The 17,628-nt window shown below is 49.9% G+C and overlaps 1 protein-coding gene across 2 annotated transcripts in view; it reads left to right on the forward strand.

The window, feature by feature from the left end:
* The window catches only part of dph1 (diphthamide biosynthesis 1), a 1,014,294-nt gene that overhangs the window by 979,253 nt on the left and 17,413 nt on the right, over positions 1–17,628 (forward strand). For both annotated transcript variants that reach the window (XM_072469877.1, XM_072469878.1), the window contains one exon: positions 1,960–2,094. In XM_072469877.1, coding sequence (XP_072325978.1) covers positions 1,960–2,094 — 135 coding nt within the window. The remainder of the gene's footprint in view (positions 1–1,959; positions 2,095–17,628) is intronic.

Here is a 17,628-nt window from a genome sequence, read left to right on the forward strand (position 1 = left end):
GATGGATTTGAACAACAATCGATGATAATTGTCACGGTCACCGTTATGGAGACTCGCTTTCAATTCCTGATTCATGAATTGAATTTAAATTCCTCTGTTTGCCATGTGCCTAGTGCGTTACCCTGGGCCAGTGACAATACCAGTGTACCACCATCTTCCCCCGCATTTCAATTAGACTGGGCCATCTGCCAGAGAAAAAGACAAAGTGAGACAGTAGCCAGGATCCAGATGAATCTTGCCCCCGAGTCTGCAGGGCATGGTGAAAGCTCGGTATTGCCGGTGGTGCCAATCTAAGTTACAGTTGCCAACTCTTGTCGGACATATTCCTGGAGGTGATCTCACATGACCTTCTGCCCATGCCCTGCCAGAGGTCACCCACCCCTCCCTCTCCAATTGGAGGACGAATATTCTTCAGTACCTTATTGGATAATTTGTTGTTGCCAATCTAAAAATCTTTAAACCCCAACACATTTGACAGTTTTCGAACCAGCAAACAAAAGAGGGCTACCAAGGGAAGGAAAGAAATATATATTTTATTTTATTTTTTGCAAAACACTGAAAAGCAAACACAAAGAAAAAGAAGATCAAGTGCAATGCCACCTCAGAACATCAATCAGCAAGCAAGCTGAGCATCGATTGCTAAACGATACGGGGGGAAATAACACAATTGTAATTTGCAGCAAACAATTGATAATTAAGCTTTAACCGCACACAGAGAGGAAATGATATAAGAAGATTAATTGTATCAATTGTTCAGGCTGAGGCTATTTTCTGAGAGAAAGAAAGGACCCCGGACTCCATGTTCATTCATTATAACCTCTGCCTGCACTGCTGAAGAATAAAGGTCACACAGGGAGTCCTGATTCACTCAGATAAGGAGTATAAATCCTCTGCAGTGACACCGAACGTTCACTGTCTCTCATGACTCACAGTCTCCCGCACAAAGAGGCAACCATTCTTCAGCCGGTAATTGGGACAAGAAAGCAACAGCAGGCCCCAAAAGTAGATGCACCCTTCCCCCAACCCCCCAGGACTGTTCAGCTGCCCGCTTGGTAACAACCGCCTCAAGACGGTGCAGAGGCAAATCTGCCCCCCCCCCCCCCCCCCCCCCCCCACCGGACAATGCGGCCAAAAGCTTCCAATTCCTGCATGAAACCCTCACGGCTCCTCACAGTTAGCTGGGGAACAGCGTCGATTGAGTCCCCGGAACGCCAAAGTGCCCCTCCAAGGCGCACACCATCCCGACTCGGACATACTGCGCCATTCCTTCACTGTCGCTGGATCTAAATCCCGGCACTCTCCCCAACAGCACTCCAGGCATCCCTACACCATTGTAGGTTCCACACCACCTAACGTGGGCAGTTAGGGATGGGCAATTAATGCCCAATGACGCTCAGTAAAGGCGGTGGTGTGGTGGTATTGCCGCTGGACTAGTAATCCAGAGGCCCAGGGCAAGATCCAGGGACGTGGGTTCGAATCCCACACCACCACGGCAGCTGGTGAAATTTGGATTCAATAAAAATTTGGAATTAAAAGTTTTGTAAAGACCCGTATGGATCACTAATGCCCTTGAGGGAAAGAAATCTGCTGTCCTTACCTGGTCTGATCTACATGTGACTCCAGACCCACAGCAATATCGTTGACTCTTCAAAATGCCCTCTGAAATGGAGGGCAGTTAGCGATAGGCATTAAATGCCAGCCCAGCCATTAACACCCACATCCTGTGACTGAATTTTTAAAAAATCCCCTGAAAGATTAAGAAAAAGATAACCATTGTTGGTCTGGCAACAAGTAATGTGACCCAGCCAACCTCTCACCTGGCGACACTCGGGGTAAAACAATGAAACATCTAAGCGAAAGAGAGTGAGTGTTAAGCTAGTCGTTTTATTTCTGCTTCAGAATTAGGACCAAGTGTATCCCATGGTCTCAATGTGTCTGGTCTCCTCCCTCTGTGTTTAGGCAGCTGTGGCTCTCAAGGAGATCGAGTGGCAGCATCGATACCCGATGGACTTTTACGCCAACTTGTCGCTCGGCCCGTGGACCGTCAACCATGTGACCCACCAACCCCCGAGGAGGTCAAGGAATACCGCAGAGGTGAGTCACGAGACTCGATGGGAGTCATAATTTACCTCTTGATGCTGATCCATGTGGGTTGGACTTGGCATGAGAGAAATGGCATGTGTGCAACAATCTGCCATCCCTCCTGCATCAGTGGCACCTGACTGAGTCTGGCAGACTTACCGTGAGTGGCCTTGTTTTATCGATTAATGCTCTTGGGTTGAGAGAAATGACGTTTCCTCCCGAACGGTCTGAAATTGAGGACTGGGGAATCAAAAATAAACAATGTGGTAACCAAAATTTGGGTTTGTCCCTGATGCTCAAGGAGGAAGGAGCCTAGAAGGTGATTTGGTTCATGTTCAGACCTGGATGGACTTCCCCGTGACACTAAGTTCAACCTTCCCGCTCTAAATCCACCTTGGGCCTCCTCGACGGACTACAACCATGAATCAGGCCGCACGCGCGTTTCTGAAAACCATAAAAAATGGATGCTGGCAAATAGCAAACCGATTATAAATAAGGTCAATGGAATTCGGGAGTTGTCACATTTTAAGAAATTGGATGATCCAGGTTGACCGCTCCAACCTTCCTCTCTCCTACTGCATTGTTTGTTCTTGCGCAGCGATCTTGATTCCATTCAAGAACGAAATGGAAAGTCTCCGGATTCTCAGGTGAGGGGAGGGAGGGATAGGAAGCACGGAGTGAGGAAAGACCGCTCAGCCCCTCGAGTCCATTCCATCAACAGCTCAGGTACACTCAATCCTATCACAGGCTCTGCCCTGCCTGGTTAACAGCTGCCAGGTAGACAGCTGCCCCCAATATCACAGCCTTGCCGAAGATGTCCCCAGAGGCGGTAGCGAGAGATCACTGCCCGATTGTCAAGACAGCAGGGCCCAGAACTATCCGAGCGACTCACCCGACCAGACTTTAGGCCAAGAAGTTGTTTTTTTCGGAACCAAGCCATTTCCTCCCTCGCCACAAAAGCAAAATTCTGCGGACACTCGAAATCTGCAATTTGAACAGAAAGTTCTGGAAATACTCCGCAGTTACAGCAGCCTCCGTGGAGTGTGAAACAGAGAGAGCAGTTCAGATCCATGAATGGGGGGGGGGGTGGTTCTCAGTTCTGAAACATTAGCTCTTGTTTTCTTTTCCCTTTTAACCAGTTTTTATTCTGTTTGAGTGGCCTCTGCGATTCTTCCAGCCCCCGGGACAGGATACAGGATTCCTGGTACATTGGGCTTGTCTTACTTCCAGATTTGAAACAGCTGGGGACGTCTGTAACTGGTTAAGAGTGGCCGTTATTTTTTATTTGACGGGGTGGAGGTGGCAGATGTGCCAACGCATGGCGAGCGAGAGCTTGTTTTAATAGGTGGCACCCATCGCCTGGCAGCCCTCAATCCTCAGCAGTGAAGATTATGCTCAGATCCACGGGTATCCCTTCGTTCTCCCCGTGTCTGTGTGGGTTTCCTCCGGGTGCTCCGGTTTCCTCCCCCAGTCCAAAGACATGCAGGGTAGGTGGATTGGCCATGATGAATTGTCCTTAGTGTCCAAAAAGGTTAGGAGGGGTTATTGGGTTACGGGGATAGGGTGGAAGTGGGTCGGTGCAGACTCGATGGGCCGAATGGCCTCCTTCTGCACTCTATGTTCTATGTTACAGAAGAGCCACAACAACAACTTGCATTTATATAACACCTTTAACATAGTGATTGGGCCCCAGGAACATTTGGACACAACATTTAGCACCGAGCTACACCCGGGAATATTAGGACAGCTGAAAATGCAGCAAGACCTGGACAATATCCAGGCTTGGGCTGACAAGTGACAAGTAATATTCACGCCACACAAGTGCCAGGCAGTGACCATCTCCAGCGGGAATCTAACCATCGCTCCTTGACATTCAAAGGCATTACCAATGCTGAATCCCCCACTATCAACATCCTGGGAGTTACTATTGACCAGAATCTGAATTGGACTCGCCATATTAATAAATCCATATTAAGACTGTGGCTACAAGAGTAGGTCAAAGGCTAGGAATCCTACAGCGAGTAACTCACCTCCTGATACCCCAAAGCCTGTCCACCATCTACAAGGCACAAGTCAGGAGTGTAATGGAATATTCTCCACTTGCCTGGGTGAGTGCAGCTCCAACAACACTCAGGAAGCTCAACACCATCCAGGACAAAGCAGCCCCGCTTGATTGCTCCTCCTTCCACAAACATTCACTCCCCCCACCACGTACGAACAGTGGCAGCCATGTGGACCATCTACAAGATGCACTGCCAGAGTTCACCAAGGTTCCTTAGGCAACACCTTCCCAACCCATGACCACTACCATCTAGAAGGACGAGCAGCAGATACCTGGGAACCTCACCACCTGGAGGTTCCCCTCCAAGTCACTCATCAGCCTGACTTGGAAATATATCGCCCGCTCCTTCACTATCGCTGGGTCAAAATCCTGGAACTCCCTGCTAACAGCACAGTGGGTGCACCTACACCACAGGGTCTGCAGCGGTTCAAGAAGGCAGCTCACCACCACCTTCTCAAGGGCAACTAGGGATGGGCAATAAATGCTGACCTCGCCAGCGAAGCCCACCTCCCATAAATTAATATTAAAAATGTTAAGGAACGTCTTAAAGGAGAAGAGGGGGTTAGATCTGGGAGGGGGGACGAATACCAGAGTTTAGGGTCTAGACACCAGAAGGCACAGCCTCTAAAAGCGGAGCGATGAGAACGGGGTGGAGGGGGTGATGTGCAAAGTGGAAGAATTTGGGGAGTGCAGAGAACTCGGGGAGGTTGTCAGACTGGAGGAGGCTATCGGGATAGGCGGGGGGGGGGGGGGGGGGGGGGGGGGGGGGGGCGCGTCATTGAGGGATTCCAGAATCATATTTGAACCCCCTCCTCCACACATCGCTGTCCCTTTGTCTGCTCGGAATGACACAGGCCAAGTGGGAGTGGTGTCCGGGAAGAATTAGTAAACAGAGAGGACAATGTGTGGTGACATTTACAACTGATCGGGCTATTTAATCATCGTTATGTGAAATTGTGCATTGAAACACATAAACTGAACTCAGATAATGGGCCTGCAATCAGGAGAACTTCCATAAATAAGCAATTATCATCCATTAGATTCAGGTATGGGCACAAAGTACATCAGAGTTTTGCTTGGTATCTGTTACACTGTTGCGCTGTCCTTTAGCTACTGTACTGTAACATTATTCATTGTCACAGAAAACCCTTCAGAATTAAATGAACAAAGCAAAGATCATTTTCAAATATTTTATTTGGTTTCAGTAGGAAGCTTAAGCCGATGAACCGACACAGATGCATTCTGATTATATTTCTGGTGCTGGGCAACCGCTCGCTAATGACCTGGTGAATCTGGGGCTTTGGGCATCGTTTCAGATCGAATCTCGGGAGTGAAGGATGTTTGTATTTCTGTGGGACTTGCTCACAGATTTGCTCCATTGCAAAGAGAGGCCGCTCAGCCCATCGGGCCCGCACTGACTCTCCGAGCGAGCATTTTACCTGGTACCATTCCTCTGCCCCTCCTCCCCGAAGCCCTGCGCGTTCTTCCTTTTCAGATTCTCTATCGAGGGCCTCGATGGAACCGGCCTCCACCGCACACTCGGGCAGCGCATTCCACACCCTGACCGCTCGCGGTGTGGAAACGCCTCTCTGTGTCGCTTTAGCTTCTTTTAAGAATGACTTTAAATCTGTGCCCTCTCGTTCTTGATCCTTTCGTGAGATGGAACAGTCTCCCCCCCCCCGTCCAAACTCCGTCCAAATCCCTCACCACCTCGAAATATTCACCATGTTTCCCCTGGGCAATAGGCCGTTCAGTCCCTCGCACTTGTTGTGTCCGTTATATCACGGCTGACCAGAACCTCGGGCGCGATTCTCCGATCGCGGGATAGAGTTTCACGACGGCGCGAAACGGGTGCGGGCACCAGCGATTCTGTCCCCCACAGGGGGCCAGCACGGCGCTGGAGCGGTTCACGCCGCCTGGCACGCACTGGGGGGCGGCTCCAACCCGCGCATGTGCCCCGCGCGACATGGCGCGGAGGTTCTGGGGCCGGACGCGCAACAAAGTAGGCCCCGGGGAGGGGGAGAGGCCGGCCCGCCGATTGGTGGGCCCCGATCGCGGGCCAGACCCCATCGGAGGCACCCCCCCCCACTCCACTCCGGGGACGGAGCCCCCCTCCCCCACCCCACGGGCCGCCCCCCCGACCCTTCGCGCAGAGTTCCCGCCGGCAGCGACCAGGTGTGGCCGGCGCCGGCAGGATTCTGGTTTTTCCGCGCGGCCCATCCGGGCCGGAGAATCGGCAGCCCGGCCTCATGCAGCGACCGGCGCCGCGCCAGACCCTAATTCCCCGCACCTCGGAGAATCGCGCAGCGGCGTCGGGGCGGCGTGGCGCGGTTGAGGTGATTCTCCGGCCTCGCGCGGGGCTGGGAGAATCACGCCCTTCAATTCCATATCCCTTTAACCAACAAAAATCTATCAGTTCTGATCTTGTAAATTGACGGCCAGCATGTATGAGCTTTTGAGGCAGAGTTCCAGATTCCCTCCCCTTTGTGTGAGACTGTGCTTCTTGATTTTACGCACAGGTGGCTGCCTCCATTTTTTCCAATTAAGGGACAATTTAGCGTGGCCAATCCACCTACTCTGCACATCTTTGGGTTGTGGGGGTGAGACCCACGCAGACACGGGGAGAATGTGTAAACTCCACACGGACAGTGGCCCGGGGCTGGGATCGAACCCAGATCCTCGGCACAGTGAGGCAGCGGTGCTAACCACTGCGCCACCGTGCCGCCCTCTAATTTTAAGGTGCCTCTTGAGGTACAGTGCCGCACAATAGAAAGGCCCTGCATTTACATGGCGCCCTTTACAGCCACAGGACATCCAAAGCACTTCACAACCTCGGAGGCACTTTGATAATGTAGGAGACAGGCGCCCTGCAGTACCACGTCCAATGGTCAGTTGTCACGTGTCGGCTGACCAGTCGCCCGGTGGTTCAGCTGTGGGGTTACTGGTTATGCTGGTCAGCATCCCAATCAACTGGCCTCACTCGACATCCACATTCGTGGTTCACTAGACAATGGTCAGGCTCGGGGACCCGGGCCAATTGTCAGACCATAAGAAATAGAAACAGGATCAGGCCGTTCGGCCCCTCGAGCCTGCTCCGCCATTCAATAGGATCATGGCTGGGCTGACATTCCTCATGTCCATTTTCCTGCCCTTACCCCATAACCCTTACTGATCAAGAATCTATCTCAGCCTTAAATACACACAAGGACTCTGTCCCCACAGCTCTCTGTGGTAAGCAGTTCCAAAGACTCACAACCCTCTGAGAGAAGAAATTCCTCCTCATCTCAGTCTGGGATGTGCACCCCCTTTATTCTGAGACCGTGCCCTCTGGTCCGAGACTCTCCCAGGAGGGGAAACAGCCTGGTGGGCCTCACCTGCTGCCCCGGCAGAGAGCCACCAATGCTCCTTTCTCCCTGCAGTGTCATAGGGCAGCTGTAACACCTGCCAAGTGCCAATACCTGCGCCCAAAGGCAAAAGTGAGCAGAGTGTCTCCGCTAGAATGACGCCTCGGCCTCCCCCCCAACCAGCCATTGACAAAGCTGCAGCGGCGATTGTTAAATGAAGAAGCTGCTTGTCTGTTGCGAGCTGTCGCCAGCTGGGTTCACACTGAGCTGTAACTGTGCATCGTTCCGTCAGGCGCATCACAAATTATCTTCTGACCCCCCCCCTTCCCTCACTCCCTTCAGACAATCAACAGCAATCCAGGAGATCACATAGACCATGTACCACCCATATCCATCACCAACAGTCTGCCCTGGCCCACTCACGTTGATGCAACAGTCAAGAAAGCCCAACAATGTCTCTACTTCCTACGGAAGCTAAAGAAATTCGCCAAGTCTGCATCGACTCTCACAAACATCTACAGATGTGCGATAGAGAGCATCCTATCCGGCTGCATCACAGCCTGGTATGGCAACTGCTCGGCCCAAGATCGCAAGAAACTGCAGAGTGTGGTGAACTCAGCCCAACACATCACACAAGCTTCCCACCCCCACATTGATTCTGTCTACACCTCCCGCTGCCTCGGCAAGGCAGACAGCATTGTCAGAGACCTCTCCCACCCAGGCATTGCCCTATTCCAGACCCTTCCATCAGGCAGAAGATACAGAAGTCTGAAGACCCGCACATCCAGACATAGGAACAGCTTCGTCCCCACAGCTACAAGACTCCTCAACGACTCTCCCACGGACTGATCTGTTCCCTGTGAGACACTATTCACGACGCACCTATGCTGCTCTTGCTCACGTATTTGCTTTGTTTGGCCCCTTGTTCCGCACTGTAACCAATCACTGTTTGTCGATGTACCATTTGTCAATGTTCTCTGTTGATTATTCTTTTTGTCTACTATGGGCGTACTGTGTACGTTCCCTTGGCCGCAGAAAAATACTGTTCACTGTACTTCGGTACATGTGACAATAAATCAAATCAAATCAAATCAAATCTACACAATCCAGTTTCTGCCCCAGAATGAAACGGCTCCAGCTCCCTCTTGGAGATATATGGAGAACCGTGAGACAACGCAACGTCAGGCAATCGATTCTAGAAGCTCACCTTTCTCTTGGGAAAGAAGAACCTTACAACACACAGTCTGCTCCCACTCTTGTGTAGTTTAAAGGTAATTTTAGTTCATTTCTGAAGTTGTTTTCTAAGGTGTGGGGCAGGATTTCCCACTTTGGGCCAGGACCCTGACATTGGCGCCAAATGCAGGTTCCAATCTCGCGCCCTCTCAAGACCAGCAATTCGACATCGATTTTCCCCAGGGTTGGCCAATTAGTGACCAGCGGGCAGACTCGCCATCCAGTGAAAGTTAGAGAGAGGGAGACAGAGAGAGGGAGACAGAGAGAGAGAGACAGAGAGGGAGATAGAGAGAGACAGAGGGGGACAGAGAGGGAGACAGAGAGAGACAGAGAGGGACTGAGAGAGAGAGAGACAGAGAGGGAGACAGAGAGGGAGACAGAGAGAGAGAGAGACAGAGAGAGAGAGACAGAGAGAGGGAGAGAGAGGGGGGCAGAGAGAGAGAGGCAGAGGGAGACAGAGTGAGAGACAGAGAGAGACAGAGTGAGGGACAGAGAGAGAGAGCATCCATCTTGAGATATTTACTCTGCACTTTTAAAACATTTGAAGTAAAAAAACGGCCTCAGCCACCAGATCACCCCCGAGAATAGTCCGGTAGCGAGGGCCTGGGGTGCAGCACCCCCGCCCCCCTGTTTACCCACCACCAATGTGTATAACCAAGAGGCTGTCTCCAGGCCACGCTCCTCAGATTATTGGGGGGGGGGGGGGAGAACAGTGAAAACTTCCATTCGGCCTCGGACCGATCACCTTATTTGGCCTTTTAATTACATTAACACGCAACCCCCGCTTGTGGGAGGGTGACCATCTTGACCGCCCCCCCCCAAGGAAAATGGCCAGGGGGTAGGATAGCACGCGATAAGCCGGCCGGCAGCACCGCAATCACCCAATTATTTATTTATTTTTTCCAATTAAGGGGCAATTTAGCGTGGCCAATCCACCCATCTTTGGGTTGTGGGGGTGAAACCCACACAGACACGGGGAGAATGTGCAAACTCCACACGGACAGTGACCCAAAGCCGGGATCGAACCTGGGTCCTCGGCGCCGTGAGGCAGCAGTGCTAACCACTGCGCCACCGTGCCGCCCCAGCACCACAATTACGTGTACACCCTCCAAAGTTCCCACCTTCTGGATTCCTGCCGGTGGAATCTGAAGGCATTCGCCCCAATACTGGCAACAGTTGCCCCGGTCAGGCACCCAGTCACGTCTTCAAGAGTGTGTTATTGTTTAACAGCCGCCCGGTCCGCAGCAGTGCCAACAACTGCAGTCCCATCAAGCTCCAGTTGACCAGGATCGCAGCTTGCCGCCCATTCCATCGCTCCCCGCAGCGCACAGCGGTACGGAGGCTAATCGTGGCTTTCAGAAACACGCCCAAGATGGGGCAGTTAGGTACAGACCACAGCCTCCTTGCTCTGTGACTCATTACTCCCCCCCCCCCCCCCCCCAGCTCCATTCGGATTCACTCCAGCGGGCTCTGTATTTCACTCTCACATTGTGTCCGTGTCATCACATGTAAAAGAGCACGACTCTAACTGGGAGAGCTGTCATCAGTCCATCTGGTGTGGGGGTGGGACACAGGTGCCTGTGACGCAGACTCAGGCTTGAAGCTCTTGACGCAAAACAAGGCCCTGGAGCACAGTCTGTCAGAGTCTGAGCATCGATGAGCCATTTCCATTGCGTAACTAGTCCAGTAAGCCATGGAAAATATCTTCCAAACCGTCCCCGTCATTCATTTATGGGTTATTGAAAGAAAGGACTTGCGTTTATATAGCCGCCTCTCACAGCCTCTGGGCATCCCAAAGTGCTTCCCAGCCAGTGAAGTGCTTTTTGACATGTACTCACAGTTGTGATTTGCCAAACGCTGCAGCCAATTTGCGCACAGCAAGCTCCAACAAACAACAACGAGATAATGACCAGATAGTTTATTTTAGTGAAGTTGGTTAACATAGAACATTACAGCGCAGTACAGGCCCTTCAGCCCTCGATGTTGCGCCGGCCTGTGAAACCACTCTAAAGCCCATCTACACTATAGAACATTGAACATTACAGCGCAGTACAGGCCCTTCGGCCCTTAAGGGGTATATACTGTCCTGGACACCAGGGAGAACTCGCCTACTCTTCCTCAAATAGCCCTGTCAGAACCTCAGAATTGTTATGGCGCAGAACGAGGCTATTTGGCCCATTGTGTATGCACCAGCTCTTCGAAGGAGAATCATGACTTCAGTGTCATTCCCCTGCCTTTTCCCCCGGACCCCGTACAAACATTGTTTCTATTCAAATAATCATCCCTCTTGAATGCCTCGATTGAACCAGCCACCACCACACTCCCAGGCCGTGCATCCCAGACCCCAGCCACTCGCTGTGTGAAAAAGGGTTTTCTCACATCACATTTGCTTACTTTGCAAATCGCCTCAAATCTGTGCCCCTCTCGTTCTTGATCCTTTTACAAGCCAAAACATTGGCGATGCATTTTGTGAAGTCTAATAAAGGTGGGATATGTGCAATGAAGGATAGGTCCTAGGGCGTACTGAGGAACAAAGAGACCTTGGTGTACAGGTTCATGAATCCCTGAAGGTGACGGCACAGATAGGGTAGTGAACAGAGAGGGAGACAGAGAGAGAGAGAGACAGAGCGAGACATTAAAATATAGGCATAGAATATAGGAGCAGAGAGGTCTTGGTACAACTTTATAAAACATTGGTTAGGTCACTGATTGAATATTGTGTGCAGTTCTGGTCACTGGTGATATACATCACTGTAAGTACACAAAGGGTTAATGTACATACACTACACCTAGCTAGACACTAGAGGGAGCACCAGAGACATGACACACAGACAGTCAACCAATAGGTCAGTTAGATAGGACACAACCAATGGGCAGTCACGATTCACACAGAGGTGACACTACAAGGGCAGCACGGTAGCATTGTGGATGGCACAATTGCTTCACAGCTCCAGGGTCCCAGGTTCGATTCCGGCTTGGGTCACTATCTGTGCGGAGTCTGCACATCCTCCCCGTATGTGCGTGGGTTTCCTTCGGGTGCTCCGGTTTCCTCCCACAGTCCAAAGATGTGCAGGTTAGGTGGATTGGCCATGCTAAATTGCCCTTCGTGTCCAAAATTGCCCCTAGTGTCGGGTGGGGTTACTGGGTTATGGGGATAAGGTGGAGGTGTTGACCTTGGGTAGGGTGCTCTTTCCAAGAGCCGGTGCAGACTCGATGGGCCGAATGGCCTCCTTCTGTGCTGTAAATTCTATGATAATCTATGATACCACAGGAGGGCATTACACCAACCCATATAAAAGGACACATCACACATGCTCAGTCTCTTTCCAGTGGAGACTCTCAGTGAGTACAGACACAGGGTTGATTGAGAATCACACCCACCACGTGGATTGTAGCAGACTGGTTCGTCAGTCTGAGTAGCTATAGAAGGATTAACAGTAGAGACGAATCCAAGTAGGAGAATTGTTGATAGTTTAATAAACGTGTTAAAGCTATCTCCAAGTCTGAACCTTCCTTTGCCAGAGTGCACATCAAGGAAGCAGCTTATGCTACGACAAGAGCATAACAAAACAGTCACAGCACCATCGGAAGGATGTGATTGCACTGGAGGGGGGTGCTGAGGAGATTCTCCAGGATGTTGCCTGGGATGGAGGGTTTCAGCTATGAGGAGAGACTGGATAGAATCATAGAATATAGGCTGGGTTTATTTTCCGTGGAGCAGACGTTTTCCTCCAATTCATTTATATATACTTTGATTGACAAAGGTCCCAGCATTGATCCCTCTGGAACACCACCAGTCAAAGCCCTCCATTCAGAAAGGCATCCTTCCACTGCTACTTTCTGTCTTCTACAACCCAGCCAGTTCTGTTTCCATCTTGCCAGCTTACCTCTGATCCCGTGTGACTTCACCTTTTGCACCAGTCTGCCATGAGGCACCTTGTCAAAGACTTTCCTGAAGTCCATATAGACAACATCCACTGCCCTACCCTCATCAATCATCTTCGTAACTTCCTCAAAAAACTCGACCAAGTTAGTGAGACACCACCTCCCATTCAAAAAACCATGCTGTCTATTGCTAACAAATCTTATTTGTTTCCAAATGTGAATAAATCCTATCCCTAAGAATCCTCTCCAATAATTTCCATACCACTGACGTAAAGCTCACTGGCCTATAATTTCCTGGATTATCCCTGCTACCCTTCTTAAACAAAGGAACAGTATTGGCTATTCTCCAGTCCTCTGGGATCTCACCTGTAGCCAGTGAGGATGCAAAGATTTCCATCGACACCAGCAATTTCCCCCCTTGCCTCCCTCAGTATTCTGGGGTAGATCCCATCAGGCCCCGAGGACTTATCCACCTTAATGCTTTTTAAGACGCCCACCACCTCCTTTTTGATATCAACATGACCCAGAATCTCTCCACATCCTTCCCTAGACTCATCATCCACCAAGTCCTTCTCTTTGGTGAATACTGATGCAAAGTACTCATTTAGTACCTCGCCCATTTACTCTGGCTCCACACATAGATACCCTCCTCCATCCTTGAGTGGGCCAATCCTTTCCCTGAGTACCCTCTTGCTCTTTATATTTGTATAAAAAGCCTTGGGATTCTCCTTAATCCTGTTTGCCAATGGCTTTTCATGACCCCTTTTAGCCCTCCTGATCCTTGCTTAAGTTCCTACCTATTTTCTTTATATTCCTCAAGGGTTTTGTCTTTCCAGCCTTCTGGCCTTTACAAATGCCTCCTTTTTCTTTTTGACTAGGCTCACAATAACCCTCATTATCCCAAGTTCCCGAAACTTGCCATACTTATCCTGCATCTTCACAGGAACGTGCCGGTCCTGAATTCTAATCAACTGAGGTTTGAAAGCCTTCCACAGGCCAGATGTTGATTTACCCTCAAACAGCCGCCCCCAATTTAAATTCTTCAGATACTGCCTAATATTGTTAGAATTACCCTTCCCCCCAATTTAGTACCTTCACCCAAGGACTATTCTTATCCTGATACAAAAGTACCTTAAAACTTATGGAATTATGATCACTGTTCTCGAAATGCTCCCCAACTGAAATTTCGACCACCTGGCCGGGCTCATTCCCCAATACCAGGTCCAGTACGGCCCCTTCCCTCGTTGGTCTATTTACATATTGGTGCATAAAGGTGGTCACTTCTGCCGTAACTGGCAACTTTGAAATTGACCGGTTTACAAGTGGACATTTTAAGTGTTGGGAGACAGTGTCGTGTAATGGATGTTGTGTTAATTTGCTGTGACAAGTGCTCGATTTTTCCCGTGATTGACAGATTGAGGCACACCGGCTCCTGAATTGTCTCAAAACATGCTCATCAATAAAGCCTTTGTTTCACTTCACATTCTTGATTAGCCAGAATTGAGTGCCTCTTAACTGCATCTCTTATATTTTACAGCTGCTGATGTAGCGAGTGGCATATATTCAAAACGATCAATACCCTTCAGCTATTAAAGATTCTTCGCTGCTCTGCTGTGAGCACTTGCGCCTTTCAAACTCAACAACAAGCAAACATGTAGCTCTTTGCGAATCCTCCTGCCCTCTCGTCCCATGCCCTCCAATCACAGGCTGCGATCCGGCCACGTTGCCTGCCCATTATCATCAGGTTTTATTTATCACTTGGGCTCAAATACAAGCCACTTAACCAGAGGCAGCCATTAGCTATGAGGAGCGGTTGAATAAACTCGGTTTGTGCTCACTGGAACGACGGAGGTTGAGGGGCGACCTGATAGAGGTCAAAAAATTATGAGGGGCATAGACAGAGTGGATAGTCAGAGGCATTTTCCCAGGGTAGAGGGGTCAATTACTAGGGGGGGCATAGGCTTAAGGTGCGAGGGGCAAGGTTTAGAGGAGATGTACGAGGCAAGTGTTTTACACAGAGGGTAGTGGGTGCCTGGAACTCGCTGCCGGAGGAGGTGGTGGAAGCAGGGACGATAGTGACATTTAAGGGGCATCTTGACAAATACATGAATAGGATGGGAATAGAGGGATACGGACCCCGGAAGTGTAGAAGATTTTAGTTTAGACGGGCAGCATGGTCGGCACGGGCTTGGAGGGCCGAAGGGCCTGTTCCTGTGCTGTACTTTTCTTTGTTCTTTGTTCGTGGGAAAAGTGCAGGACTGGAGAAAGAATTTCACCATATGAAAATGAGGGCAGGTAGGAATGGGAAGGTCGTTAGCTTACCCTAGCTATAACCTTCACTAATGTTGGCTCAAATTCCAGCCCCCCACCCACCCCACCCCCGGCTGGCTGGTCATGCGACTATGGAGGGCATCACAGCCAAACCAGTGGTCTTCTCACCCGAGCGTTCAGCTGCGGCTCAGTTGGTAGCACTGTCGCTTCTGACTCAGAAGGTTGTGGGTTCAAGTCATACCCCAGAGACTTGAGCACAAAACGCGGGGCCGAGACGTCGAGACGGAGCAGGTGGAAAGAAACTGGGCCCGCTCGTGAAAGGATCGAGAACAAGAGAGCGCAGATTTAAAGTAATTGGCAAAGGTGATAGGAGGAAAAGCCTTTCCAGTGGGAGGTTAGGGTCTGGAAAGTACTGCCAAAGACTGTGGTTCATAGATATCATTGAATCCCTACAGTGTGGAAGGAGGCCATTTGGCCCATCGAGTCTGCACCAACCCTCCGAAAGAGCACCTACCTAGGCTCACTCCACCACCCTATCCCCGTAACCCCACCTAACCTTTGGACTCTTAGACCATAAGACATAGGAGCGGAAGTAAGGCCATTCGGCCCATCGAGTCCACTCCACCATTCAATCATGTCTGATTTCAACTCCATTTACCCGCTCTCTCTCCATAGCCCTTAATTCCTCGAGAAATCAAGAATTTATCAACTTCTATCTTAAAGACACTCAACGTCCCGGCCTCCACCGCACTCTGTGGCAATGAATTCCACAGACCCACCACTCTCTGGCTGAAGAAACTTCTCCTCATCTCTGTTCTAAAGTGACTCCCTTTTATTCTAAGGCTGTGCCCCCGGGTCCTAGTCTCCCCTGCTAATGGAAACAACTTCCCTACGTCCACCCTATCTAAGCCATTCATTATCTTGTAAGTTTCTATTAGATCTCCCCTCAACCTCCTAAACTCCAATGAATATAATCCCAGGATCCTCAGACGTTCATCGTATGTTAGGCCTACCATTCCTGCGATCATCCGTGTGAATCTCCGCTGGACCCGCTCCGGTGCCAGTATGTCCTTCCTGAGGTGTGGGGCCTAAAATTGCTCACAGTATTCTAAATGGGGCCTAACTAATGCTTTATAAAGCTTCAGAAGTACATCCCTGCTTTTATATTCCAAACCTCTTGAGATAAATGACAACATTGCATTTGCTTTCTTAATTACGGACTCAACCTGCAAGTTTACCTTTAGAGAATCCTGGACTAGGACTCCCAAGTCCCTTTGCACGTCAGCATTATGAATTTTGTCACCGTTTAGAAAATAGTCCATGCCTCTATTCTTTTTTCCAAAGTGCAAGACCTCGCACTTGCCCACGTTGAATTTCATCAGCCATTTCTTGGACCACTCTCCTAAACTGTCTAAATCTTTCTGCAGCCTCCCCACCTCCTCCATACTACCTGCCCCTCCACCTATCTTTGTATCATCGGCAAATTTAGCCAGAATGCCCCCAGTCCCATCATCTAGTTCGTTAATATATAAAGAGAACAGCTGTGGCCCCAACACTGAACCCTGCGGGACACCACTCGTCACCGGTTGCCATTCCGAAAATTAACCTTTTCTCCCAACTCTCTGCCTTCTGCCTGACAGCCAATCGTCAATCCATGTTAGTACCTTGCCTCGAATACCATGGGCCCTTATTTTACTCAGCAGTCTCCCGTGAGGCACCTTATCAAAGGCCTTTTGGAAGTCGAGATAGATAACATCCATTGGCTCTCCTTGGTCTAACCTATTTGTTATCTCTTCAAAGAACTCTAACAGGTTTGTCAGGCACGACCTCCCCTTACTAAATCCATGCTGACTTGTCCTAATCCGACCCTGCACTTCCAAGAATTTAGAAATCTCATCCTTAACAATGGATTCTAGAATCTTGCCAACAGCCGAGGTTAGGCTAATTGGCCTATAATTTTCCATCTTTTTCCTTGTTCCCTTCTTGAACAGGGGGGTTACAACAGCGATTTTCCAATCCTCTGGGACTTTCCCTGACTCCAGTGACTTTTGAAAGATCATAACTAACGCCTCCACTATTTCTTCAGCTATCTCCTTTAGAACTCTAGGATGTAGCCCATCTGGGCCCGGAGATTTATCAATCTTTAGACCTCTTAGTTTCTCTAGCACTTTCTCCTTTGTGATGGGTACCATATTTAACTCTGCCCCCGACTCTCCTGAATTGTTGGGATATTACTCATGTCTTCTACTGTGAAGACTGACGCAAAGTACTTATTTAGTTCCTCAGCTAAGGGGCAATTAACCGTGACCGATCCACCTAACCTGCACATCTTTGGACTGTGGGAGGAAACCGTAGCCCCTTCTTCAGGTGAGTCACTCACCTGAGGAAGGAGCTGCGCTCCGAAAGATAGTGATTCCAAACAAACCTGTTGGACTTTAACCTGGTGTTGTAAGACTTCTTACTGTTCACTCAATAGGATTGTGGATGTTTGGAATTGTGCAGCCTGAGAGAGTTGCGGATCCTCAGTTGCTGAGTATATTCTGCACACAAGGGGAAATGGAGATGTTGTGGGTGAGTGGAATTCAGCTGGAAGGCGAGCCATCGCCTGGTTGAATGGCGAAGCAGGCTTGATGGGCCGAATGGCCTATTCCTGCTGCTATTTCTTACGTTTCTGTCCTTACAGGGTAGGAGGTTACATTGAAGACAAATGCAAAAGGTATCAGTAGTGCTGACAGTGTGTACCAGACCTGA

This window comes from Scyliorhinus torazame, chromosome 12, assembly GCF_047496885.1.
Source record: "Scyliorhinus torazame isolate Kashiwa2021f chromosome 12, sScyTor2.1, whole genome shotgun sequence".
Classification (NCBI taxonomy): domain Eukaryota; kingdom Metazoa; phylum Chordata; class Chondrichthyes; order Carcharhiniformes; family Scyliorhinidae; genus Scyliorhinus; species Scyliorhinus torazame.